This window comes from Mandrillus leucophaeus, unplaced genomic scaffold, assembly GCF_000951045.1.
Source record: "Mandrillus leucophaeus isolate KB7577 unplaced genomic scaffold, Mleu.le_1.0 Scaffold65, whole genome shotgun sequence".
Lineage (NCBI taxonomy): Eukaryota > Metazoa > Chordata > Mammalia > Primates > Cercopithecidae > Mandrillus > Mandrillus leucophaeus.
Window position 1 is genome coordinate 548502 of NW_012107030.1, and position 27139 is coordinate 575640.

Consider the following 27139-nt stretch of genomic DNA (forward strand, 5'->3'; position numbering starts at 1 on the left):
GGAGGTTAGAAAGAGCTATAATCTCACTAAGGCACTCCCTCTTAGGAGACAGAACAAGACCTTATCTCTAAAAATAAATAAATAAAGATACTTGAAGCTTTTCCAAATGACAGATTCACCTCTCAGGAAATTCATTTTGCTTATGAAACACAGATGCTTCGGAACATAAAGGCTGCATTTTCAAAGGCTCCTTGACTTTTGTATATGATTGTTTATAGTGACTGAAGCTATTGATAAGACAACAATTTGTAGAGGCTTTAGTTTCCTAAGTACATTTGAATCTGTGATCTCACTTCACATAATGAGCTCCTTGTGGGCAAAGCAGGGTTCGTGGAGCCCCCGACTTGACAGACAGAAATAGCCTTAGAGACGTGGAAGGGTTGGAGACAGACACACATCCAGTTCCTGCGTTGACAGATTCCTGCAGGGTCTGTTATCATTTCATTTAGAGATCTTGGGCATTGCCTCCTTTTGCTTAATTTCCAGGATGCTTTTGAAGAAATACATTTCAAATTACAAGAGTAGTTACCGTTGTAATCATACACTTACCACATACCAAGCATTATCCTAGGGGCTTTGGAAACATTCCAATTTTATCCTAACCCCAATCCTAAAAGAGAGATGTTATCTTCCCATTTTATAGAGAGAGAAACTGAGGATAGAAAAGTTAAGCAGCTTATCTAAGGTAGTGAAGCCAATAAGAGGCCAATGAGATGTGAATGCATGTTTCTAACTTAACTTTCTCCCATTTGAGAAGAGTATTGCTGTGACATTACCAAGTGTTGATTTCCTATGTCATATAAAATTGGGGGTGAGGTCTGTTGTCCTGGCTTTGTCTGCTAAGAGAACTATGCTTGAATGTTGTTTTCTCTTTTCCTTAATTTATACAGTTGTGGCCACCCTGTAAAAGCTTATTCTTAAACTTGAAAACATGGTGTCACAGCTGGTAATTTTAGAAGGGAGTGGAGAGAGAAGGAAGAAACAGAGACCAAGTGGGAAGAAGGCGTGGGAGGAAGAGAGAGCAGCGGCTCCAGTGAGGCTTTCAGGTCCAGCCAGGGCTTCCTTGACGGGAGGCCAGCTGTCCTCTCTGTCCTCCCTCCCTCCACTTTTCAACCCAATTGCCCTTCCACATTCAGCCTAGGTTTACACAAAGACCCTAAGCATCTGGGAACAATTTAATTCTCTTAAAATCCACTAATACTTGAAAATACCTTTCCAACCATTTCCTTAAATGGAAAAAGAGAGAGAGAGAGAGAGAGAGAGAAAGAAAGACTCCTTTTAAATACATATTCAGCAACAACAAGCTTGGTGATATCCAAGATTAATCCAGAACTACATGTCTGAACATTAGTGCTATATAACCAAAATGCCAAATTCTAGACTTCCCACTAACAGGGAAGATAGTTGTATCTGTACATAGGTGAAATTGATTCAAGCATCTTCTGCAGAACAACCTGAAACTAACATGAGGCTGTCTCTAAGTCTCAGGCTCTTCCACAGGGAGGATCATACAATGTACAGAAATGCACAGCCAGTCTCTTTACGTTCCATTCTATACATTTCTGTACATTGTGAGTGCCTGCTTCTCAGAGTGTGGGACACACAGACCCCCATGGGTATGAGGTAGGGCTGGAGGTAGGCAAAGCCATGGGATATCCATGCCACATCCATTAGCAATGCCAATTTGACTTCATAAGATGGACAATAAAGCACTAAACAAATTTATGCTATCTTCCTGGACATGTGTATGAGATTGGGTCATCAAACTAGCCTGTCACCAAAATAGAAAAACACACATTTCTTAGGCTGATACCCTATTCAAATAGGTAGAATCTTCAAAATTCAATCCACAGAAGCATATCACCTGACAACTAGCAAGATAATAGAAAACCTGGTTTTGCTTTGCTTTGTTCTTCTGGAGGTAACTTGAAATAGTATTTTGATGGTGAAATACAATATAATATGGTACACAAAGATACTCAGAGTGTTACAATGAAACGCAATCTCAAAATTTTAACTTGTAGCAGATCACTCTGGGCTGTGCAGTAGGAGGTATGAAAGAATTCACTCTCCTCAGCCATTGAAATATTTTAGCAGAGAAAGAATTCAACACTGGGAAAGAAAGACAGCCAGGTTGAAGTTTCAACCTCAGGAGAACAGAACGAGATCCCAAAACCATCTCCACACTGAAGAGAGATATAATCATGCAGGTCGCTGCACCAGAAATGACCATCACAAAACAACAGGGAATCTAACACCCACTGGGCACCAGAACGGGCATGCTCTGGCACTTGAATCAAGGATCTCATTTAACCCTCATGGCAATTCTTCGAGGCAGGTACAACTGTTGTCATCCCCATTCTACAGACGAACAAACTGAGGTTAGGTATGTAATTAGTAAGGAGCAGAGCTGGGGTGTGAATTCAGACACCTGTCCCTGAAATTCATTGCCACCACAGCTTCTGGCAGTGTCCACCGAAGTCTGGCCACCCAACCTCCCCCAGACCGCTGCTGACTGTCACCATCAAAGACAACACCTGCCCTTCCCAGGAAGTACAGCCCCTGGCCTGGCAGGACTTCCTCCGAGACCTGTCCAGGTCCACGGACACGGCTTCCTCATGGTGGATGGGTTCACAAGCACGAAGTTCAGAGCCTCCGCCTCAAGAGGAAGAAGCATTCCCAACCTGGCAGGCTGGATGAGAGTCCAGTCTGAATTTTTTCCAAAAACTCTCAACCAATGTTAGGAAGCCTTTTCCCCAAGAGCCCAAAGTACAGGGAACGGCAATTTTTTACAACCCCATTTCCTTCAAAGACCAAGGAAAAGCAGCTTCTGGAGGCAAATGATCCAAATAGAATGTGAGCCAGGTATTCAAAAGCCACATATGACATTTTTTAAATTTTGGGAGCCACATTAGAAAAACAGAAAAAAAGAAATAAGTGAAGTTAATTTTAGCCCAATAGATATTTTAGCCCAATAGAGCCAAAATATTGTTTTGCATATAATTAACATATTCAAAATTACTAGTGATGTATTTTCTTTTTTTCATCCTAATTTTCAACATTGGGTATGTATTTTACACTTACAGCACATCTCCATCCACACGTAGCCAGGAGCTGCTATACTAGACCGAGCAGCTCTAGAGAGTACAAAAGTCTCAGCAGGAACAAAGTGAATTGGACACCATCAGAACCTAAATTTCCACTGCTGTTAACACCATAATCAGTCACGCAACTTCAGCCATGAAGATCTGTTTCTAGGCTGGGTATGGTGGCTCAAGCCTGTAATCACAGCACTTTGGGAGGTGGAGGCAGGAAGATTGCTTGAGCCCAGAGTTCAAGACTAGGCTGAGCACCATGGTGAAACTCCATCTCTACAAAAAATTAAAAATAAGCTGAGCATGGTGGCACACACCTGTAGTCCCAGCTACTAGGGAGGCTGAAGTGGGAGGATCCTGGGGTGGTCGAGGCTGCATTGAGCAGAGATTGTGCCACTGCACTCCAACCTGTGTGACAGAGTGAGACCCTGTCTCAAAATAAATAAATACGTGAATAAATAAATAATTTTTTTAAGGATTTGTTTTTAAAGAGTTTTGACAGCACTAAAGACATTAAAGAGTGTTTTGGTGGCACTGAAAATCTGCTAAAATGAAAATATAGGCCGGGCGCGGTGGCTCAAGCCTGTAATCCCAGCACTTTGGGAGGCCGAGACGGGCGGATCACAAAGTCAGGAGATCGAGACCATCCTGACTAACACGGTGAAACCCCGCCTCTACTAAAAAATACAAAAAACTAGCCGGGCGAGGTGGTGCGTGCCTGTAGTCCCAGCTACACGGGAGGCTGAGCCAGGAGAATGGCGTGAACCCGGGAGGTGGAGCTTGCAGTGAGCGGAGATCCGGCCACTGCACTCCAGCCCGGGCGACAGAGCAAGGCTCCATCTCAAAAAAAAAAAAAAAGAAAAGAAAATATACTAAAATACGAAATAATAATTGGTAGGTATTCTGGTTGTGAATTTTTCTCCATCTACTTTTCGTTTTTTTTTGAGACTGAGTGTCACTCTGTCACCCAGGCTGGAGTGCAGTGGCGCGATCTGGGCTCACTGCAAGCCCCGCCTCCCGGGTTTACGCCATTCTCCTGCATCAGCCTCCCGAGTAGCTGCGACTACAGGTGCCTGCCACCACACTCAGCTAATTTTTTGTATTTTTTAGTAGAGATGGGGTTTCACCGTGTTAGCCAGGATGGTCTCAATCTCCTGACCTCGTGATTCGCCCACCTCGGCCTCCCAAAGTGCTGGGATTACAGGCGTGAGCCACCTTGCCCGGCCCTTCTCTATCTACTTTTCTATACCTCACAAGTATTCTGGAAAAAAATGATAATTTATAACACTACTTTATAAATTTTAATTGTACAATTTAAAGTAATTAAAACAATGAGTACAGTATTTATTGTACTGCTATATGTCTGGTCCTGCGTTCTCCAAGAAGGTGCTAACATGTCTAAGGACTCTGAAAAAGAAGGCCCTGATATGGTCATTTTTGGGGTGGGGAAGACTTTTCCAAGCTAGACAGATATTTCTCCTGCCCCTGAACTGGGAATATAAAAAATACATAACAGCAAAGGCTGCAGGAAATTGTACCCTAAGTCAGTAGCAGAAAAGGGTGTCAAATGCAGATTAAACTGGCATCTGTTTGGCCAGCACACGCCCACATCCACATTGGCTCGGAGCTATGAGAGTCACTACTGACAGGCAGCAGAGGCAGCTGGGTGTCAGTGGAAGTGTTCAGACTCGAAAAACAGGTGATCGTGCATTCTTTCCAAATGTGCAAAATATGAATCAGATCATTTATAAAATGCCTGCAGCTGTTTGGTAGGGTACACAGGTACTAATTTAAAGTCTGATTCCACCCTACTCATACACACAAGTGTATATGCGTGTGTATGTGTGTGCACACACAGCACCAGAACAGCCAAAGGCCTAGGGAGGCGGAAAGCTTGTTCACTGTGTGTCTGTGTACGTGCACAATATCTCCATCTCCCCAAAAGGATGAAACTTTGAGCAGCAGTTTCTGCACAACACTAGGTGGCATTTCCCGTAGAAAAGAACACGCAGGCACACTGCAAGTGCGAAGGTCACTTGTTCATGGTTACATTTACACTCCTTGCATCTCGAGATCTCCTGGAGTGTGACTGCTGTTGGTGAGCCATTCCTGCTTCTCAGACGAAATCAGCATTGAACCCATTTGCATCAAGACGTAATGACCTAGATGAGCGGGTGCCTAGAGATGATGCAGCGGGTGTGGGGCTGGGGTATGATATCTAGGGGCTGTAGGGTTTCTTTCTGTGGGGATGAAAATAACCTGAAATTGATTGTAGCCACGGTTACACACTGTGAATATACTACGAGCCATTGAATTGTATGAGTGAATTATATGGTATGTGAATTGCATCTCAATAAAGAGTCTTTTCTTTTTTGAGACAGGGTCTCTGTCACCCAGGGTGGAGTGCAGTGGCACAAACATGGGTCACTGCACCTTCACCTTCTGTGCTCAAACGATCAATCCTCCCAACTCAGCCTCCCAAGTAACTAGGACTATAGGTACATGCCACTGTGCCCGGCTAATCTTTGTATTTTTTCTAGAGATGGGGTTTCACCAAATTGCCCAGGTTGGTCTCAAATTCCTGGGTTCAAGTGATCTTCCTGCCTTGGCCTCCCAAAGTGTTGGGATTATAGGCGTGAGCCACCGTGCCCAGACTGACTTTTTAAATTTAAGGTAATCAATTAAACTCAAGTATGAAAGCAACTCATTCAATCCCTTTTCCAACAACGGAGCTTTTAGTCATCCCAGGTACTGCTGTACCTGTACATAAAATGGGAATGGCCATTTGCTTCTTTCTTATGTAAGAACTTGTGCTGTATAAGGACTACTCTCCTTTACAAAACATCCAGTGTGCCTATATCTAAGGAAGCCACCATGGCCTTCCAAAGACCAATATCTTTCACTGACCTTTCTGTTCCTTCTGCACCTCTGGTCTCATCTGAAGTAACTTTATCCAAGACTCTTGGAGCATCCTTCTTAGGAACCGAAAGTAAGATGGATGGGCCAGGCCTGGGGCTCTCTCTGGGATAATGAAAGAAAGCAATTGATAGGATATTGTAGATAGCAGGGCATTTCTCCCCATGTCCTACTGAAAAAGCAGATTTCCCAATTAAAGTTTTAAGTGGCTACTACAAAAAAAATCCCTAGGATAAAGGACCCCCTGCCTAAATAAATCCAGATTCAAAAGCAGATGTATCTGGACTCCAGAAAAACATATGACTGACTATAACCTATCACCTAATAGTGCACAGCCAGTCAGTAAACAGTTGATACTTTTCCAGTGGTTTAAGTTAGATGAATTAAGGAACACAAGAAAAGGAACATAGTCAACAACTCCCAGCCTCCAACCATGGTTCTCATCTTTTTCAGAGCCTCAGGACATCCAGAGGGGGTAAGCAGGTTCATTTAGCAATAGATATGGAAAACTCAGCTTTTAGAAAACAACTCGCCTATGCGACTGACTTCTAAACCTCAGGCTGGGAATCACCTTTGAAACTGACCACACATTCCCGTGGGAATTTTTCCATTTAAGTACCTGTCAGCGTGGAGCTCTTCTGGAGCCAAATGTTGCAGCTTTGGGTCACGAGTTTCATCAGGTTCTGGAGGTGAGGAGATGCGCACCTTCCCGTCCCCAGCTGGAATGGGGCACTCAGGCCCTGGCTGCTCCTCAGCCTGCTGGGGCCTGGCTGGGTTGTCCCCATGAAGAGCAGCTGTACCCTCCATCCCCTGAGCCTTGTCAGAGCAGGCTGCGTCCTGACAGCTTCCTGGCAGTGCCAAGTCATCAGCCACAATAGAGAACGCCCTCGTAGTACCTGCTTCAGGCAGGTCCCCGGACACACATGCCTGTGTCTCAGCTGTGCTCAGGGTGATGTCACCCTCTGCTTCCCGAGCAGCGCCTGCCACCTTGCCAGGCTCTAGGGGAGTGTCTGCCACTTCTCCAGTTGGTGGTGCAGGGATGCTCTGGTTGCCCAGGGCATTTTGCATTTCCAAAATGCCAGCAGTGACTCCGGGCCTCCTTTCACCCCCAAGTGTGTCAAGGGTCCTGGGCTCACTGTTGGCCTCAGGCACAGTCGAAACCTCCCCCTGGGGAGAAGGGGCTTCCAGGGCACAGGTGGACCTTGGCACATGTCCTGGAACCCCTGTGTGAGCAAAGTCCCCGGGACCACCTTCTCCGTGTGGACTGTCGCAGGCAGATGTTTCCTGGTGCTGCTTCCCAGAAGGAATTCTGTCTTGGGCCACGGCCTCTTCTCCATGGCTATGGGGAGCCACCTGGAAGGCAGCGGCTCTCTCCACAGGGAGCTCCTGAGTAGCTGCTGGTGAAGGAAGACCTGAAGCTAATTCCTGCCTGCTCCTCTCCGGCTGTGAGTGAGCCTGGCCTTCCAGGCCTGGCCAGGCTGCCCCAGGTCCCTCTGGCTTCTCATCTTCCCTCAGTGTGGGTGGGACACCTGCCATCTCCTTCCTCACACCGGCACCTGGCAAGTTCTGCTCCCAGGTCAGCCCTGCTGGACCCAGAAGCTTGTCTGAAGCTGGATCCTGCAGAGCCTGACGGGAAATCTCAGCCTCTCCGGCCAACTCTTGCTTCTTCTCCACCTGGAGTCGAGCAGGAGGTGCAGGGAGAGGGGTGACATTCACTCCTGGAGGCCCATCTAGAAGCTTCTCTGGGCCCAATGGCCTGGTGAGGTCTTTACCCACTGCACTCATCCCAGCTCCTGCCTTTTCTCCAGGTTTGGTCACAGCTCCGAGTACAGGCTTCTCGAAGATCTTGGCAATGTGCTCCCTGAAGTCTGGGAAGCCAGCGAGGGTGGCGATTTGCTCGGAGCTTGTGTCCACACCACCTGATGTGCCCTGCCTTGGGTCCTGGGAAGGCTCTCCCATCCTCTCCATGCTGCCCTCTGTCTCTCCTGCTGCATCACCTGCCAAGCCCTCCTCGCTGGCCTTGGCACCTGCACCCAGAGCTGTTGCTGCTTTCTCTTCCCCTGTTGCCTGCTTGCCCTTGGCCGGAAGTGGCATCCGGTTCAGGCATGGCATGGAGTCCACAGGTCCCTCAGTGGTTCTGGCTTTGGGGCTGCCACTGCTGGCTTGCACTGCAGAGATTTCCCCACCTTCAGCTCCTGGTTGCAAGAGGGGGGCGAGGGAGCCAGCAGACAGCTTCAAGGAGACAGCATTTTCCAAGGCAAGCGGGGGCTCCCCTACAGGACAGGGGCTTTCGCCAGGAGCTCTGGGGCCTGCAGAGGAAACAGCTTTCTCTCCACTGTCTTCTGCTCCTTTCTGGGCAGCACTGTCGATATGCAGGTAAGGGGTGTCTGGAGCAGCCACTTCTGGTGGCCCAGACAGCAGGAACTCCTTTGGGTCTGGGACAGCCTGGTGTGTAGAAATATCCATGGTGCTCCTGGGAATCTCATCCAGCTCTCTGGCTAGCAGCAAGGCATCCTGGCAGCTGGCCGTGGGCTGCTCAGCTTGGCAGGGCTCACGTAGGGCAGAGGTAGAAGTTTCCTCCCCGGAGGTAAGGTAGTGCTCAGTCTGAAGGAAGCCACCTCTCAAAGTAGCTTCTCCGGGTTTCTCTGGAGCCTGCTGCTTTCCTGAGTCTCCTGCATTGGCGCTGCCACCAGTCTCAGCAGTGCCCGCTTCACCACCTTGCTCCCCAGCTGATGGGAAACTTGCAAGCAGCTCTGGGGCCTCTGCATCCCAAGTGGTCGGGCACTCCATTTTCTGCTGCGGGGCCGGCACTGGTTGCTGCCTGTCTTCCTGGGTTTCATCACATCCCTCTGTCTCTGGGGCATCCTGGGTGGGTGTGACTCCGGGACTGGCGGGCACCAGGGCTGGCAGGCAGGGAACTGCATCCAGGAGAGCTACTGAGTCAGGCTGACAAGGTGGAGCCTCCCCTGTGTTTCCACTTGCCACCTCCCTCTTACTCAAGCCCCAGAGTGAGGAACAACCATCAGCTGCTTCAGAAGCTCCTGCATCCCTTTGACATGCTTCTTCATGCTGGCGGCCTTCTTCCAAGGCATCGGTCAACGCCTGTTGAGACTTGTTTGGCCCCTGCCCAGTGCAGCAAGTTTCCTTTCTGCTCAAGTTCCCTGCAAGAGAAGAGTCTTTTAAGACATTTGCTGCTGGAGGTGAGACCCTTGAGAACTGACCATCACCATATGCTCCCTCTGGCCGCTTCTCCCCTAGTACAGGCAACTTCTGTCTCATTGGTGCTGACAATTCTGAATCTTCTGTTGGAGAAGTCTCCCAAAGCGTGTCAGTGGGGGATGAAGTTGGAGTATCAGACAGGGTGCCTTTGGGGAGTCCACTTTGAAGTTCCGATCCCAAAGCCTGCTCCTGTCCTCCATGAGTGGGCAAGTTCATATCTTCCTGAGGTTCCACAGGTACATGGATTTGGGAAGAATCTGCTCCCTGGTCCTTAAAACCTGGATGGCTTGGAGAAGTCTCCTTCCCATTTTCAGGTGGCTGGGCCTGCTCCTTGAGCACGTCAGAGATTGATGCCTCTGGGTCTGCCTGGGATGGCTGGAGATGCTTCTCAGAAGATAGTAGGGGCCATTCGGATGCAGCTCCTCTTATCCAGCCTTCCCTATGACAGGACGGGATTCCCTGCTGATCTTGGTCCAGGATGAGTGCCGTGAGTCCCAAGTCTGCTGCCAAGTTCTCCCCCTTGGGGGGATGCGGCACCCCAGCATGAAATTCCTGTTTCGATGCATCACACCCCGGCCCATGGGGTTGATCTGGGGATGTCAGCAAGCCCTCCCCATCACAGCTGCCCATCTTCCTTATTTCCAATGTGCTCTCACCTTCCTGGGCTTTGGGTGCAACCTCTGCAACAGGAGTTGGCAGAAAATCTGATTTTTCTGGTTCTAAAGTCAGGAAAGGCTCCATTCTTCCCAATCCTTCCCTGTTCTGAAGGGTGGCAGGACATTTGGGCTGTAATCCTGACCCCTCCCAGATGGCTCCTTCGGGAACAGTGGGCTCACCAGCTCCATCTGGCACAGGGGGCAGAACAGGGTCCTCCTCACCCAGCTTATGTGGTAGGCCAGATGCATCGGCCTCTGCTGTCTGGGAGTGGGGCCCGTCCGTGTGCCCAGCACCCCCCTTTCTGGGTGTCTGTGCTGAGTGTGAGCTGGGATGGTCTCTGCTCTCTGCATCACTGCTTGGCTTTGAAAGCTCATCTTTGCCTACTTCCGGATCACACTCGCTGCTGAAAGCCTCAGAGTCCTCTCCTTGCAGGTTCCCTGGGTCTCCACCGTCAGGCGGCTCTGGGGCTTCCTCCTTTCCTCCAGGGCTGTCACCAGGTGATCTGCTTCCTTCTTTAGCCACGGCTGGGCTTGTGGCATCTTCATGGGCCTTGGCTCCATCCCTTGGCCCCAGTGGCCCTCTGGCACTTTCACTTGGTGCATTGGGAAGAGGAGGGGGTGGTACTCCTTGTTGGACTACATGGCTTTGCTCCATGTTCGAGTGTTCTCCCCTTTCCTGGGGTGATGGGGCAGGAACCTCTCCAGGGCTCCCTTCTGGATGCTCTCCCTTGCTTCCAAGATCTGATGCTTGCCTCTCCAGTCCCACCAACCCTGCATCCACCACCTCTTTGGCTGCATCTGCAGAAACTAGCATCCCGGCCTTGGAAACTGACTCCCTGGACAGTGATCCAGGTCCTTCTATGGCAATAGGAATCTGAGCAGCTGGGAGTGAAGCGAGGCTGGAAGCTGGATGTGCTTCCTCAGTCAGAGTGAGCAGGGAGGGTTCAGGGCTCACAAGCAAACCCCCTTCAGGTCGGCCACCTGCTGCCACACAGACAACTTGACTGGGCTCGGTTCCTTGCATCCCTATCTGTGGGTGACCCTGAACATCACTGGTGTCCAAAGCCTCTTTCCCAGAGCCCCCAGCCCCTGGCACCAGGGCAGGACTTGGCGAGTCCCGGGGCAACTCTGTGTGTGGCAGATGTACTCCCACTGGCTGCTGGCAGCTCTCCTGGGAAGTGGCATTCACTTCGGCTTCTGGGACAGCCCCTGAATTGCTCCTAGGGAGATGGCAGGCCCTGAGGAATTCCAAGTCATCTGTTAAATACTGAGGTGGCACTTCCCCTTGGCCTGTTACTCTGTCTGAGGCTGTTGGGGCTGGATCTTGTGGGATCAGGGCCTCGGGTTTTAGCGGGGACTTCTCCAAGACAGTTGAGCTTTCTGTGCCCAGCTGGGCTGCAGCAGGGGCCTCAGGGGCCACTTGCACAGAAGCCACCCCCTGCCTGGACTCTGCAGGGGGGAAGCCACCTGCAACCTCTTTCCCCTGGGACTCTAAACCACCAGGCTGGTCCCCCTCTCCACACAGGTCCCCCTCTCCACACAGCGGTGCCTTCACTGGCTCTGTGAGGGGTACTGGTGGCATTCCAGGTGACTGGTCAGTGCCACTGGAGAAGGAGAAGGAGGATTTCTGTCTCTCTTCCTTCGGTTCTCTCTCTCTTCCAGCACTGGGGATGGCAGCAACCTCTTGGTCTTGAGTAGAGCTGTCCCTCTCAGCGGGAAATGCTGCCGTGACCTCCCCCGGGGCATTTGGGGCAGGTTCCCTCCTGGGGGACTGAGTCTGAGGACCATCTTCAGGTGTCGCCGCTGGACTTGCCAAGCAACCTTCTGGGGGACACTCGGCAAAGGGCATGGAGGACGAGGGGTGCTCTCGCTCCTGGGGTGGTGGTGGGCTGGACAGTAAAGAACCTTCTGGCCCCCTGGCTCTCTGTGGGTCCTTCCTTGGTTCAGTCACCTCTGGGGACGCAAGGCATGGATCCAGGCTGGCAGAACTCTCAGAAGCAGTGCAGAAGCCTCCAAGCCCAACGCTGCCAACCCTGAAAACATTTAATGTTTCATTGGTTATCATGGATGCCAAGGACAGAGCCACACTGCAGGCAGGTCACCCCCCACCATCCCCACAAAAGGCCACCAAGTGCCCAGACCACAGACACAGCATCTTCATGCAGCTCATTCCTCTCTGTGGGAGCCCCCTGTACCCCTCCCACAACCATTATGCATGCCCTTGTTTCCCCCAAAAACCACTGCAGGGCATCTCAGACACAGTGTAGACCTCCCATGCTGGTCAGCAGTGAATACAGAAATGTGGCAACTCATTTATTATAGTCTAAAATGTGGGAAACCCAAAAAGGTTTTGTTTGTTTGTTTGTTGAAGACAGGGTCTTGCTCTATCACCCAGGCTGAGGTACAGCAGCACAACGACAGCTCACTGCAGCTTCAGCCTCCTCGGCTCAAGCAATCCTTCCACCTCAACCTCCCAAGTAGCTGGGACCACAGGTGTGCACCACCACGCCCAGCTAATTTTTAAATTTTTGTAGAGATTCGTTCTCGTTATGTTGCCCAGGCTGGTCTCAAACTCAAGCAATCTTCCCACCTCAGCCTTCCAAAGTGCGGGGATGATGGTCGTGAGCCACCGTGCTGACAACCCAGAAAGTTGTTAATAAGGATAAATCATAATAGGGATTTGAACCAGTCCTGCAAAGATTATAGGCCAGTCCCCAGCACCCCTGGGGATCCTTAGATGTTCAGGAAAAAGCACAAGTCAGCAAAGCCAGGCTTTGAAATAAAGAGCGATTCCTGGTAATAGTTAACTTGATTCTTCACATTTAACAGGTGGGACAGTGACAGGCATAACCCAAAAATCATTTCTATTTGGCTATGGAATTTCTGCACATGACCTATGTATAACTCTTGGGAGCTGAATCACCTTCATACCCATGTTTGTCTTAACTTGAACACATTTATCTGGGTAATGTGTGGGGAAAAAAATGAAACTCAGGGAACTTGAGGGAACTTGACTCCAAATTTTGGACTTGCTACACAGAACTAACTATCCAGTTATTATAAAACGGCTTATTACTGCTGTATTTGGACTCTATTTGGACTATGTTGCTCAATTCTACACAGTTTTAATGCTGCGCTTTTTTTTTTTCCCCGAGACAAGTCTCACTCTGTCGCCCAGGCTGGAGTGCAGCAGCGCGGCACAATCTCAGCTCACTGCAACCTCCACCTCCTGGGTTCACACCATTCTCCTGCCTCAGCCTCCCGAGTAGCTGGGACTACATACACTAGCCACCATGCCCAGCCAATTTTTTTTTTTTTTTGTAGTTTTAGTAGAGATGGGGTTTCACCGTGTTAGCCAGGATGGTCTGGATCTCCTGACTTTGTGATCTGCCCGCCTTGGCCTCCCAAAGTGCTGGGATTACAGGCATGAGCCACCACACCCGGCCAATGCTGTGCATTTTTTAATTTTAAAAATAATATGTGGCCAACACAAAGTTCGGAAAATGTAGAAAAAAAATAAGAAAAAATACTGCTACATGCTTGCCACTTTCAGAGTTCTAGTGAATTTCCTGATTTTTCCTAAACAATTGTTTGGGGATATAATTCTTGTTATTTTTACATAATTGTGATTCTATATACTTGTTATGATTATATATATTCTAGTAACAAGAGAAATTCCTCAAGACAATCTCATCGCCACTTGCAGATGAGAACCCTGGAGAACAGAGGCTAAGCATGGATCTCAACGTGGACATCTGATTCCACTGGCCACAATCTTCTTACTCACTCTGCTATGCAGAATAAATAAAAACTTCCAAGGAAGGCAAGAGCCTCTTCCCCCAGCCCCATTCCAGCCTCTCTGTCCTACCCCTCACCTCTGAAGTACATGCGCTGTCATTTGACATCCCTGAAGGAGGTGTGTACACAGCACCACCCCTGCCCTCATCTTTATCTAATGGCTGTTCCTGCACATGGGACATGGGGATGGTGCCTGAGGACCCAAAAGAGAGCTGGCTACTGTCTCAACCAGATTTGCATTTTCTGACCCAAAAGAAGCTGACTAGTTCAAAGAAGAGAAAACTCAGAGGGTAAATGATATAAAACCCTCCAATTCACAAATGGTCACGGAGGACACACGTGCCCATGGAGAGCCCTGGCCCAAGTGGGCTGACATCTGGAAAACTACTTGGGGTTTGGGTAAAGTGTCTTGGCCTGGCTTTCTGGAAAGCACCAGGTCCAGAACGAAACCCGATGTCTCCCCAACCAATGACTTTGCCTCCTCCCCCGCCCCCCCCTTGCTCCCCTCCCCCCTCTCCCTTTGCTGCTCAGCATCTGAACCTGGCAATTTTCCTTGTAAAAAGCACTTTACATTTCATTATGTCCCACCCACTAACTGAAGTCAAACAGTTTAGTATGTGATAAGATTAATGGTGTGTAATTCAGAAATGAAGTGCTCCTATTTATATCGGCTTTATCAAGCGGGAAATAAATGAAGCCACTTTCTTGTCCATGCCTCTGACAGGAACTGTCTACTTAGGAGAGTATGTGGCTTCCCTTCAGGCTGGCTGAAGTCATTAACATCTGGGACAAGATGATAAATTCTATTTTGGCATCTTGCAAACTTGTGCGGTCTTATCAGGGAGCAACCAGGAACAAATTTTCCATGGAGCATGGGATACACAACAACTCCTCCCAAATAAGAACCCAGACATTGGTTTATGTAGCATAAGCTGGGCACTAGCAATCGCTTTGATTACCCATCAGAAGTAATTTTCAAAGCCAGATTAAAGCTGCTCACCAGGAGCAGATTTGCCTAAGGGCAGGAAAAATTCTAAGAACTGATCTGTTGAGGGCTCTGCGTTAATTGAAGCTTACATAACATCCTTTTATGCTTCAAGATTGAGTTGAAATGTGTGGATAGAGGCTCTGCTCAGAATCCACAGGCCAGCACCCTGGGGACTGGGCAGCCAGCACCCTGAATGAAGCCTTTCACCCTGCAGGGGCACTGCCTCTGTGTGGAAGTCAGGGAGGGCCCAGGGACTACAGCCTCCGTTGCAGACCAGATGTTCACAGTACAGTGAAGGGAGAGGCATGGGCAGCGGCTGGCAGGGAGTCGTCTGCCACAACCAAGGTCTGAGCAGATGATGGGGACGCAGATGGGTTCTTAAATGCATAGTTCTGGAAACACACACGCGTGCAATGCTTAAGGGGAGGAAGGAGGCCAGCTGCGGAAAACACAAACATGGCCCTTGCACGACCAGGCTTTCAGGAACTGGCAAAACCATAAAGATGGAGAGTTCCCATGTATTAAACACTGACTCAGGCCAGACCTTGCCAGGGCCTTTTTTTTTTTTTGGAGACCGAGTCTTGCTCTGTCACCCAGGCTGGAGTGCAGTGGCACAATCTCAGCTCACTGCAACCTCCACCTCCTGAGTTCAAACAATTCTCCTGCCTCAGTCTCCCAAGCAGCTGGGACTACAGGCATGCACCACCACGCCCGGCAAACTTTTGTATTTTTAGCAGAGATGGAGTTTCACCATATTGGCCAGGCTGGTCTGTAACTCCTGACCTCAGGTGATCTGCCCGCCTCGGCCTCCCAAAGTGTTAGGATTATAGGCATGAGCCACTGCGCCTGGCCTGGGCACTTTTCAGTTACTATTGCATTTAATCCACACAACAGCCCGGTAGAGGGGTGGCCCCATTGCATACACGAGGACATTTTCCCGAAGAAGTTCAAGACAGGACCCAAGGTCAAAGAGCCACTGATGCAAAGCAAGATCGAGCCCTGTGGCGCTGCCTCCTGTTGCCCTGTACTGGCTACCTGCACCAGCCTCTCACCCAAACAGGTGCAGCAGCCCCTTCTCCCATCCTCTCTGGCCCCCTTCATTCTGTTCTGCCAGCTGCGGCCAGAGCAACCGCTTAGAAATCAAAGTCTGCTCCTGTCACCCCACTGTGGCTTCGCTTTGCTCTCGGTTGTGGCCCCAACCTCCCTTTCCTGCCTCATCCTGCAAGACGCTCCCCAGCCATGCATCTGCCTGGAGCCTGCAGCCCTCTGCTCCCCACCAGGTCGCAGCTCCACTCTTTGCTTCTCAGGGCAGCCTCCCTGGCCTGGGCTCCCAGATCAGTTTCTTTCACAGGCCCACCTAGCGCTAGCCACGGTTGCCATCGCTGTGGTTGGTGACTGTTTTACTGGAGTGTAATGCAGGTCAGGCTCTAGTCTCCTTTCAATATCATATCCCTGGTGCCTGGCATATAGCAAACAATAAAATGGTGTTGAATATATGAATGTACAAGTGAATGCAAGGATGGACGGATAGTAGGATGGACAGGTACAACTGAACCCAAATCAAGGATACTGAATATACAGAGATGCTCCCAAATCATGGTGGTTTCACTAGAAGATTATGAACATTCTTTTTTTTTTTTTTTTTTTTTGAGACAGAGTCTCGCTCTGTCACCCAGGCTGGAGTGCAGTGGTGCAATCTCTGCTCACTGCAACCTCCACCTCCTGGGTTCAGGCAATTCTTGTGTCTCAGCCTCCCGAGTAGCTGGGATTACAGGCTCGTGCCACCATGCCCAGCTAATTTTCATATTTTTAGTAGAGATAGGGTTTTGTTATGTTGGCCAGGCTGGTCTCGAACTCCTGAGCTCAAGTGATCCATCCACCTTGGCCTCCCTAAGTGCTCGGATTATAGACATGAATGAGCCACAGGGCCCAGCCCAGATAACGAACATTCTTTTCTTCCATCAAGCGTAGCATTTCAGTAATTCATTAGTCTAAACCTCTCATTTCACAAATGAGGAAACTGACATCTAGAAAAGGCAAAGTATTTTTTTTAATATGTCTGTGAAACAAAGTTAAGGCAGCACTTCTCAACCACATACCTCTATGCTCACTGGTAGGTCTAGTGTGTCAGGGCATGCACTGCAAGTAATTTGTGACTAATTATAAAGTACTAAAGCCTGTGAATGATTTGTTATTTTCATAAATTACTATAATTCAAAAGATTAGAAGATTTCCTAACATAACATCATCACTGTTACTCGTTGCATTCCGGTGTACTTTCTGGAAAAGGAAAGCCAGGGTAGAATGAAAGTCAGTGGGTTAGTGCAATGGACTGAATGACTGTTTTCCCCTTCAAACTCCTCTTGAAACTTAATCCCCAAACTTAATCGTGTTGAAAGGTGGGGGCCTTTAAGAGGTGAAGGTGATTGGGTTGTGAAGGCCTTGCCCTCACGAACGGGCTAATCCATTCATGGATTACTGGGTTATCATGGTGGCTTTATGCGAAGAGGAAGGGAGACTTGAGCTAGGATGCTCATTTCTTTTACCAGTGATGTCCTGCGCCACCTCATAACTCTACAGAAGCCCTACCAGCAAGAAGGCCCTCACCAGGAGCAGCCCCTTGCCCTTGGACTTCTCAGCCTCTATAACTGTAAGAAATCAATGTCAGGCACGGTGGCTCACACCTGTAATCCCACCACTTTGGGAGGCCGAGGTGGGCAGACCACCTGAGGTCAGGAGTTCAAGACCAGCCTGGCCAACATGGTAAAACCCTGTCTCCACTAAAAATACAAAAATACAAAAATTGTGGCGGCAAGCGCCTGTAATCCTAGCTACTTGGGAGGCTGAGGCAGGAGGATTGCTTGAACCCAGGAGGCGGAGGCTGCCATGAACTGACATCATGCTACTGCACTCCAGCCTTGGGCAACAGAGCAAGACCCTGTCTCAACAACAACAAAAAGGAATCAACTATTTTTCTTTATAAATGCTCCAGCTTCGGGTATTCTGCAATAAGCAACAGAACACAGACTAAGACTGACGAGCCTCTGAGAACTGCTAACCCAAATAAATGTTAACAGATGCAACAACTATGTGGAGATGAGGGGATTCGAGGACTGAAAGGTGATCCCCAATTCCCCACATTCCTGCCTGGGTCCTCAAATTAGAGACTTTCCCAACACTTCTGAGCTCTCACTGAAGTATGATGCTGCTGCCATATTCTTTACCCCCTTATGGTCATATCCATTGGAGGAGACTTCTCCAAGTGGTGATATGGGGAGAGCCAGCCCCCGTGAGGCCAGTTTCCCCATGGGTGGGGGTAAGGTGTTCAAGGTCGTTGAGATGAGCTACCCCAACGTAGCCCTTTCTCCTCTCGCGGCCATTTGCCACATGACGAGCTCACTGGGGCCAGCCTTCCCCATCCTTCACAGCACCTGCACTGATGCAGCCTGGGACTTGGTGGGGGAGGGTGGTTTAGGCGGCAGTATGAGGATTCCAGTTTTAGCATCCTGCGGCCTAACCTTGCCGTTGACACCATTGACTTTCTTTCTTTCTTTTTTTTTTTTTTTTTGCAGCAATATTTATTGTGAAGAGCGAAAGAACAAATCTTCCATGGCGTGGAAGGGGACCTGAGCGGGTTGCCCTATAAGGTGAACTTTCTTATCTTTCTCAGACTGTGGCATCTATTTCATAATTAAGAGTATGGTGGAAAGGGTTGTGATTAATTAGCTCCCCAAACCCCAGCAACATTTAGGATGTCAGAAGTGCTTTATTTTCTCACACATTCTGAGGGCTTGTCAAGATCTGAATTGGCCCATGAGCCATGATGTGCGAATGACTTCTTCAGGAGAAGGCAGGCTGAGACCGTGCCCAAAGCAAGGAAATGAAACTTCAGAAGGTTTTCAGTCCTACCTGACATGAAATCAGAATAAAACCAGTTAATTCAGCGACCATGTAGATCTTCACAGTGATACAGCTAAGCTTCTGTGGTCACCCGGTCAATTCACTATCTTTATTCCTGTCCTCGGCTTTGCATATTTTTCTCTCCATCAATCATAAGTCTAGTAGGCAAGGTGCTGTGTGGTTGTGAATGGTCAGAATTCTCTCCAGCACTCTATTCCCTTTATTTGACCCACTCCCAACTTTCTCTTTTTTCCCTTTTCCATTCCAAGCTGAAAAGACTGCTTAAGAAAGTCTCCTCAAGAATTTCAGTGATTGAGCCAACTCAGATAAATCATTCTGCATCGATTATTAATGACTAATGAAAGTTACATAGGATATGCCCTCCATAGTTTACAACTCTATGCAGGGTTTTTAAAAACTAAACTCAGTGCTTCTCATAATATGATTGCTAGATGTGTAAGAATGAAGCTTCCTAGGCCGGGCACGGTGGATCACGCCTGTCATCCCAGCACTTTGGGAGGCCAAGGCAGGCAGATCACGAGGTCAGGAGATCGAGACCATCCTGGCTAACATGATGAAACCCTGTCTCTACTAAAAAATACAAAAAATTAGCTACACATGGTGGCGGTTGCCTGTAGTCCCAGCTACTCGGGAGGCTGAGGCAGGAGAATGGCGTGAACCCAGGAGGCGGAGCTTGCAGTGAGCCAAGATCACGTCACTGCACTCCAGCCCGGGCGACAGAGCGAGACCCTATCTCAAAAAAAAAAAAAAAGAATGAAGCTTCCTCTGTCGAAAGAATGCAGGAAGTGCTAGGTGAAGTGTGGTTAAACAAGCTTTTCTACTGCAGGACTTCTCAGAGCCTTTGAGAAACCATTGTGCCTTGTGAGTCAACAAGAAAATACATACACATTGTTTCCCAAATTTGTTTCTTAGAAACCTTCCTTTGCCTTTTTCTCAGTAGAGCTTTCAGTAGGATGATGGGCCACAGAACACACTGTGGAAAGCACAGCCTTACATCAAAAGAAGAATTGGTAAGGACATTTCAGATGCCCTTGAGAGGACGACACGGATAGTTTTCAAAACACACTGTTCACCTCTCACCTCTCACCTCTCCCCTCTCCCAGGTAGAATCTGCTTGTGTCAACCAGGAAGATGTAAACTGCTCTTTTGTGTCTCAGAGCAAGGCCAATTCAGGTCTCTGAACACACGGAGTTCTCAAACCTTCCCAAGGTAGGATGTCTCCTTCCCCCGTCCATGGTGGGACCCCCTGCTCCTCTTCCTGGAGCTGCATGCTACTCTCCAGGCCCTGTGTACAGACACTCAGTACCTGCCATGGCCTCTTGATTTGTTTATTTGTTTCCCACTAGGATCCCCCCAAGGTTAGAGTGAGCTCATCTCACTCTATAAAATATATAAAATATACATTTTTTAAAATATACATATTTTATTATTTATTTATTTATTTTGAGACAAAGTCTGTCACCCAGGCTGGAGTGCAATGGCATGATCTTGGCTCACTGCAGCCTCTGCCTCCTGGGTTCAAGGATTCTCCTGCCTCAGTCTCCCTAGCAGCTGAGACTACAGGCCCGTGCCACCACGCCTGGCTAATTTTTTGTATTTTTAGTAGAGACAGGGTTTCACCATGTTGGCCAGGATGGTCTCAATCTCCTGACCTCATGATCCGCCCTCCTCGGCCTCCCAAAGTACTGGGATTACAGGGGTGAGCCACCACGCCTGGCCCTCATTTATATTTTTGTGTCTTAGTCTAGCACTGGTCTATGCTCTGTTGAATGAGTGACCGAATGATGGCATACATAAATAAGTGAAGAAATACATTTTTTAAAACTGACAGTTGTATTGCCATGATAACTGTTCACATAGGTTGACACCTGCACTGTGGGAGGCGTCACCTGTTCCAGACTTTGGAAAAGGAATTTATATTCTAAGTGATCCACGCAGAAGAAAGAATTCCCATGTTAATAGTAGAGAAAAACTGCCATATCTTAACAGTGATAACATAGTATTTCATAGAGAAAGACACCTCCTCAGAAACTTTTTTTTTTTTTTTTTTTTTTGAGACGGAGTCTCGCTCTGTCGCCCAGGCTGGAGTGCAGTGGCCGGATCTCAGCTCACTGCAAGCTCCGCCTCCCAGGTTCACGCCATTCTCCTGCCTCAGCCTCCGAGTAGCTGGGACTACAGGCGCCCGCCACCTCGCCCGGCTAGTTTTTTGTATTTTTAGTAGAGACGGGGTTTCACTACGTCAGCCAGGGATGGTCTCGATCTCCTGACCTCATGATCCACCCGTCTCCGCCTCCCAAAGTGCTGGGATTACAGGCTTGAGCCACCGTGCCCGGCCTAGAAACTTCTTTACAACCCTAGTACACTGTGTCCACTCCACACACATGGTTCCAACTTGTCCAAACAACGGTCCCCACACAGAAGCCTGGAAGCCCACTGACCCTAGCAGGACAGCCAAACTTGGCTTCGTATTTTTAACCCGGTTTTATCTTCGCTGTGCTCATTCTTCAATAGAAAACAAACAAAAAATCAAGTATGTGATGCTTGAGCAATCCAGGCAATAGATGACAGAAAGATATGTGTAGGTTCTAAAGAGTTACTGGGGAGCTGGGCATGGTGGCTCATGCCTGTAATCCCAGCACTTTGGGAGGCCAAGGCGGGCGGATCACAAGGTCAGGAGATCAAAACCATCCTGGTTAACAAAAATACAAAAATTAGCCGGGTGTAGTAGCAGGCGCCTGTAGTCCCAGCTACTCGGGAGGCTGAGGCAGGAGAATGGCGTGAACCTGGGAGGTGGAGCTTGCCGTGAGCCGAGATCGCGCCACTGCACTCCAGCCTGGGAGACAGAGCGAGACTCCATCTCAAAAAAAGAAAAAAAGCTATTGGGGAGATCAACATATGTATGGGGGTATGGATTAAATCCCAAAGTATCCTACCCAAGTCATATGAACTTGGGTAGCTCATATGAAGCCTCATATGAGCTTCTATATGACTTCAAGGTCAGGTGCCATTCCATTCCTGAGAATCTATTATCCAGCATAGTGTGGGGATGGGGACAGGCAACTGAATTTCAAAGAAAATTCAAAATCTATCTTTTAACCAATTTTTTTCAGCAACCCTCTCCTGGGGTCCTAAAAGTCAGCAGAATGACTCCATTTCATGATTCCCAGACTGGCTGCTGGAAGGGGCTGCTGCTGAGCTGTTGACACTAGCACTCCCCAGAGCCAGCATGAACCTGGCTTTCACATCTGTCTGCTGTCCTTCAAATGTGTCTAGATAAAGTCATGCCAATGACATTCTGATATAATAATTTCTGATCATTCAGACTTTTCTTATGATCAAATACCAAAAATAAAACTACTATCCCATTAGAGAAAATATCTGTTTTTATTCACAATAAAGATCTTTAAAACTCGAATAAGCCCAAATCAAGGGATTTGGTAGAATATTTACCTGAGTATAAACATTTCCTTAATTTTAATTAAGCCCTTGCTAGTGCTTCATAGAAAAATGCAAATGAGAGTTCTGCTTGTATAGCTAGATTTTGGTGGTGTTTTTATATGTTATTTTGACAGCATGAGGATATTTTGAACAACAAAGAGTGGTAAATGTATTTTTGTTATATCCCTTTTTTTTTTGTTTGTTTGAGACGGAGTTTTGCTCTTGTTGCCCAGGCTAGAGTGCAATGGCAAGATCTCAGCTCACTGCAACCTCCGCGTCCCGGGTTCAACCGATTCTCCCGCCTCAGCCTCCCAAGTAGCTGAGATTACAGGCATGTGCCAACATGCCCAGCTAATTTTGTATCTTTAGTAGAAATGGAGTTTCTCCATGTTGGTCAGGCTGGTCTCGAACTCCCGACCCCAGGTGATCCACTCGTCTTGGCCTCCAAAGTGCTGGGATTATGGGCATGAGCCACCGGGCCTGTAAAATGTTTACATATGCGTATCAAGGAGGCGGGAGCCACCGCGCCTGGAGATGTTTACATATGCGTATCAAGGCACAGCACTTTTCCTTAAACTTATGTCACAAAGATCTTTATTCATATGTCTTACTGCTGACCTTCTCCCTACCATGATCCTATTATCCTGTCACTTCCTTTTTTCTAAGATGGTAAAGATAATGATCAATAAATACTGAGGGAACTCAGAGATTGGTGCCGGCGTGGGTCCTCTGTATGCTGAGTGCCGGTCCCCTGGGCCCACTTTTTCTTTCTCTATACTTTATCTCTGTGTCTCATTTCTTTTCTCAAGTCTCTCGTTCCACCTAACGAGAAACACCCACAGGTGTGGAGCGGCAGGCCACCCCTTCACACACCTGACTAATTTTCTTATTCTTTGTAGAGACAGGGTTTTGCCATGTTTCCCAAGCTGGTCTCAAACTCCTGAGCTCAAGCAATCAGCCCACCTCAGTCTCCCAAAGTGCTAGGATTATAGGCATGAGCCACCATGCCCAGTCTATATCCCTTCTTGATAAGACTCCTAGCGTTAATTAAAATCGTTTTCCTGCCACAGTAAACATTGTACAAAACAGGACACATAGTGGAAATGTCTCTTGATGACTGAAAATCTTTCACAGAATTTGGGGCATTCTCTGACCCATATGTTGCCACCGATGTTACCTGTCTCAGACAGAGCTCATATGTCCTGAGCTCAAAAATGTGATGAAGGGTTTCTTTTTAGAATAAATCCTGACTGCCAGTCTATTTTGTTGAGATTGTCTCTCTGTAATCCCATTAATCTAAATGGGGGAAAAAAGTAGATGAGTCAACATTACTGGGCGCCAAGCTGGCTCAATGTCAAAGACATAAAGATCATTCAGCTTCCTTCCCAGCACTAACACAGCTGCAGTGACAAGTTTGGGAAGATTAACCACTGTCAAAGTTGGCATTTGAGGTCACAGCAAGACACAGGGGAGACTGCAAGTGTCAGTGATACAAGGAACTCTTGAAGGGAGAAGAGAAACAACTTCGCCTGCGGCATCTTATCTCTTGCTCTTTTTTTCTAGAAGGGTCTCCCTGCCTCTTCCAAAATAAATGCCAGGTGTTTTGCTGCATTCTCATTTAAAACCCAAGAAAGGAACTTGATATGGTGGCTTTTCAATGTTTTCAGACAGCCTAGGTTGGAAAATGTCATATGAGGAATTATTAACTACAAGAAGGGTTGGACAAATGGAGGATTAGCTACTAAGGAAGGCAGAGGAAAGGAGGAGCAGGAATCCTGGAGATAGAAGAAAACAATGGGGGCGGGGTGCGGTGGCTCACACCTGTAATCCCATCACTTTGGGAGGCCAAGGCAGGCGGATCCGTAAACCCGGGAGGCGGAGCTTGCAGTGAGCTGAGATCCGGCCACTGCACTCCAGCCTGGGTGACAGAGCTAGACTCTGTCTCAAAAAAAAAAAAAAAAAAATTAGAACATTTTTAATGTTATATCTTGAAGTTCACTAATCTTTTTCTCTGCGGTGTCTAACCTGTCATTAATTTCACCCAGTGGGTTTTTTATTTTAGACATCATAGTTTTCATTTCTAGAAGTTTGATTTGGGTCTTTTTTACATCTTCCCTCTGTGCTTAACTTACTCGGTCTTCCCTCTAGCTTCCTGAACATATGAAATACGTTACAATTCTGGATAAAGTCCTTTTGCACTAATTCTATCATCTGTGTAATTTCTGCGTTCAAGACAAATTATGTGTTTGTTGTTTTTTTTTTTTTCCCGTTGTGGGTCACATTTCCCTGCTTGCAGGCTAGACACTGTGGACTTTAAGCTTTTTGGGTTCTGGATATTTTCATATGCCTATAAATATTATTGAACTTTGCTCTGAGATGCAGTTAAGTTATTTGGAACAGCTTAATCCTTTGTATCTCACTTCGTTAGATGGAATGAGAGCAGTGTTAAGGTGAGGATTAATCTTCCCCAGTACTGAGGCAAAACCTGCCTTAGTGCTCAACAGATGCCTTATGAGTGATGAGGTACTCCACTCTGGCTGGTGGGAACAGGAACTATTCCCAGCTTTGTGTGAGCTTTGAGGCTTGCTCTTCCTAAACCTTTTAGGTGTTTTTTGTTTTTTTTTTTTTGAGACAGAGTCTTGCTCTGTCCCCCAGGCTGGAGTGCAGTGACACGATCTCGGCTCACTGCAACCTCCGATTCCCAGGTTCAAGCGATTCTCCTGCCTCAGCTTCCTGAGTAGCTAGGACTACAGACGCATGCCACCACGCCTGGCTAATTTTTTTATTTTTAGTAGAGATGGGGGTTTCACCATATTGGCCAAGCTGGTCTCGAACTCCTGACCTTGTGATCCACCTGCCTCGGCCTCCCGAAGTGCTGGGATTATAGGTGTGAGGCACCGTGCCCGCCCAACCTTTCAGGTGTTCTGTACCTCACCTCAGAGGGTTTCCACACCTGCACATGCTCATCAGTACTTTGCCCGTCTCTGGGATTCTCTCTGTTCAGTCCTCTCTAGTATTCTGCCCTGGGAACTGCCGCTGTCTCGGGCTCCCCAGATACACAGCTTCACTCGGCTCACTACGATCTCAGCTCACTACAATCTCCACCTCCCGATCTCAGCTCACTACAATCTCTGCCTCCCGGATTCACACCATTCTCCTCCCTCAGCCTCCCGAGTAGCTGGGACTACAGGCACCCGCCACCTCGCCCAGCTATTTTTTTGTATTTTTTGGTAGAGACGGGGTTTCACCGTGTTAGCCAGGATGGTTTCGATCTCCTGACCTCGTGATTCGCCAGAATTAAGACTGAGAGAAATAACAACAGGCTGGGCGCGGTGGCTCACGCCTGTAATCCCAGCACTTTGGGAGGCCGAGGCAGGCGGATCACTAGGTCAGGAGATTGAGACCATCCTGGCAAACACGGTGAAACCCCATCTCTACTAAAAATACAAAAAATTAGCCAGGCGTGGTGGTGGGTGCCTGTAGTCCCAGCTATTCAGGAGGCTGAGGCAGGAGGATGGTGTGAACCTGGGAGGCAGAGCTTGCAGTGAGCCGAGATCGCACCACTACACTCCAGCCTGGGTGACAGAGTGAGATTCTGTCTCAAAAAAAAAAGAAAGAAAGAAAGAAATAACAACAACAACAAAAAAGCGTCAGTGAACTGTGAGACAAATTCAAGTAACCAAATATATGTGTAGAGTCGCCACAGGAGGAGGGGAGATACAAAATATTTGAAGAACTGATGACTGAAAAATCTCCAAATATGATATAAACTATGAACCAACATATTCAAGAATCTCAACTAATGCCAAGCATAAGAAACAGCAAAGGCCAGTGTTCAGGGCAGTGGTTCACACCTATAATCCCAGCACTTTGGGAGGCCAAGGCGGGTGGATCACTTGAGGTCAGGAGTTTGAGATCAGCCTGGCCAACATGGTGAAACCCCATCTGTACTAAAATACAAAAATTAGCCGGGTGTGGTGGCGTGCGCCTGTAATCCCAGCTACTTGGGAGGCTGAGGCAGGAGAATTGTTTGAACCTGGAAGGCGGAGGTTGCAGTGAGCTGAGATCAGGCCACTGCACTCAGCCTGGGTGACAGAGTAAGACTCTGTCTAAAAAAAAAAAAAAAAGCCAGAAACAGTGAAAAACCTACACCAAGGCATATCATAACCAAACTGCTTCAAACCAGTGACAAAGTAAAAAATACTGAAACTAGCCAGAGAAGAAAAGAACAAAGGTAAGAATTTTGTTGGAAATAATGAAAGCCGGAATACAGAAACAATATCTTTAAAGTGTTGAAAGAAAAAAACTGCCTACCTAGAACTCTTGGCCCAGACAAAATATTTTTCTAAACCAGGTGAAATAAAGATTTTTCCAGACATACAAAAGCTAAAATAACCCCTAGCAGACCTACATTTCAGGAAATGTTAAAGTAATACCTTCAAGCAGAAAGAAAAGAATACTAAATGTTACTCAGGATCTACACAACAGAATAAAGAACACCAGAAAATGTAACTGTGCAAGTAAATACAGTCTCTTTTTCCTTATTACTTAAATCTCTTTTAAAAGATAATTGCCTGATTAAAGCACAAATAATATGTATTATGGGATGTGTAGCTTATGTAGAAAGACAAAATAGAACAAAGACTGAAACAGAAGAAATGGAAGCATATTGTTGTAAGCCTCTTCTAATATATGTAAAATGATATAATCATTTGAAAGTAGAATGTGAGATATTAAATATGTATATTGTACTTCTTAAAGCAACCACTAAAATAACACAAATAGTTGTAGCTAATATAATAATCCAAAAGAAGGCAAAAAAGGAGGAAAAATGGAACAAGACTATAGATTTAAACCAACCATATTAATAATCACATTAAATGTGAATGTTACAAACACTCCAGTTAAAAGGTACAGATTTTCAGGCTGGGCACGGTGGCTTATGCCTGTAATCCCAACACTTTGGGAGGCCGAGGCAGGCAGATCACTTGAGGTCAGGAGTTTGAGACCAGTCTGGCCAACATGGTGAAACACCATCTCTACCAAAAATATAAAAATTAGGCTGAGCGCCGTGGCTCGCATCTGTAATCCCAGCACTTTGGGAGGCC

The 27139-nt window shown here is 47.6% G+C and overlaps 2 protein-coding genes across 2 annotated transcripts in view; both read right to left on the reverse strand.

Moving 5' to 3' along the window:
• Positions 1-7307, reverse strand: part of TACC2 (transforming, acidic coiled-coil containing protein 2) — a 182906-nt gene extending 175599 nt beyond the window's left edge. The window contains exons 1-2 of the mRNA XM_012001062.1: positions 6631-7307; positions 6003-6116 (exon numbers count right to left, since the gene is read on the reverse strand). Of these exons, the coding sequence (XP_011856452.1) occupies positions 6003-6116; positions 6631-7079 (563 nt within the window). The 5' untranslated portion in view covers positions 7080-7307. The remainder of the gene's footprint in view (positions 1-6002; positions 6117-6630) is intronic.
• Positions 7308-8110: 803 nt separating this feature from the next.
• LOC105554595 (transforming acidic coiled-coil-containing protein 2-like) overlaps positions 8111-27139 on the reverse strand; it is a 94593-nt gene continuing 75564 nt past the window's right edge. The window contains exons 4-5 of the mRNA XM_012001140.1: positions 8289-11919; positions 8111-8206 (exon numbers count right to left, since the gene is read on the reverse strand). Coding sequence (XP_011856530.1) covers positions 8111-8206; positions 8289-11919 — 3727 coding nt within the window. The remainder of the gene's footprint in view (positions 8207-8288; positions 11920-27139) is intronic.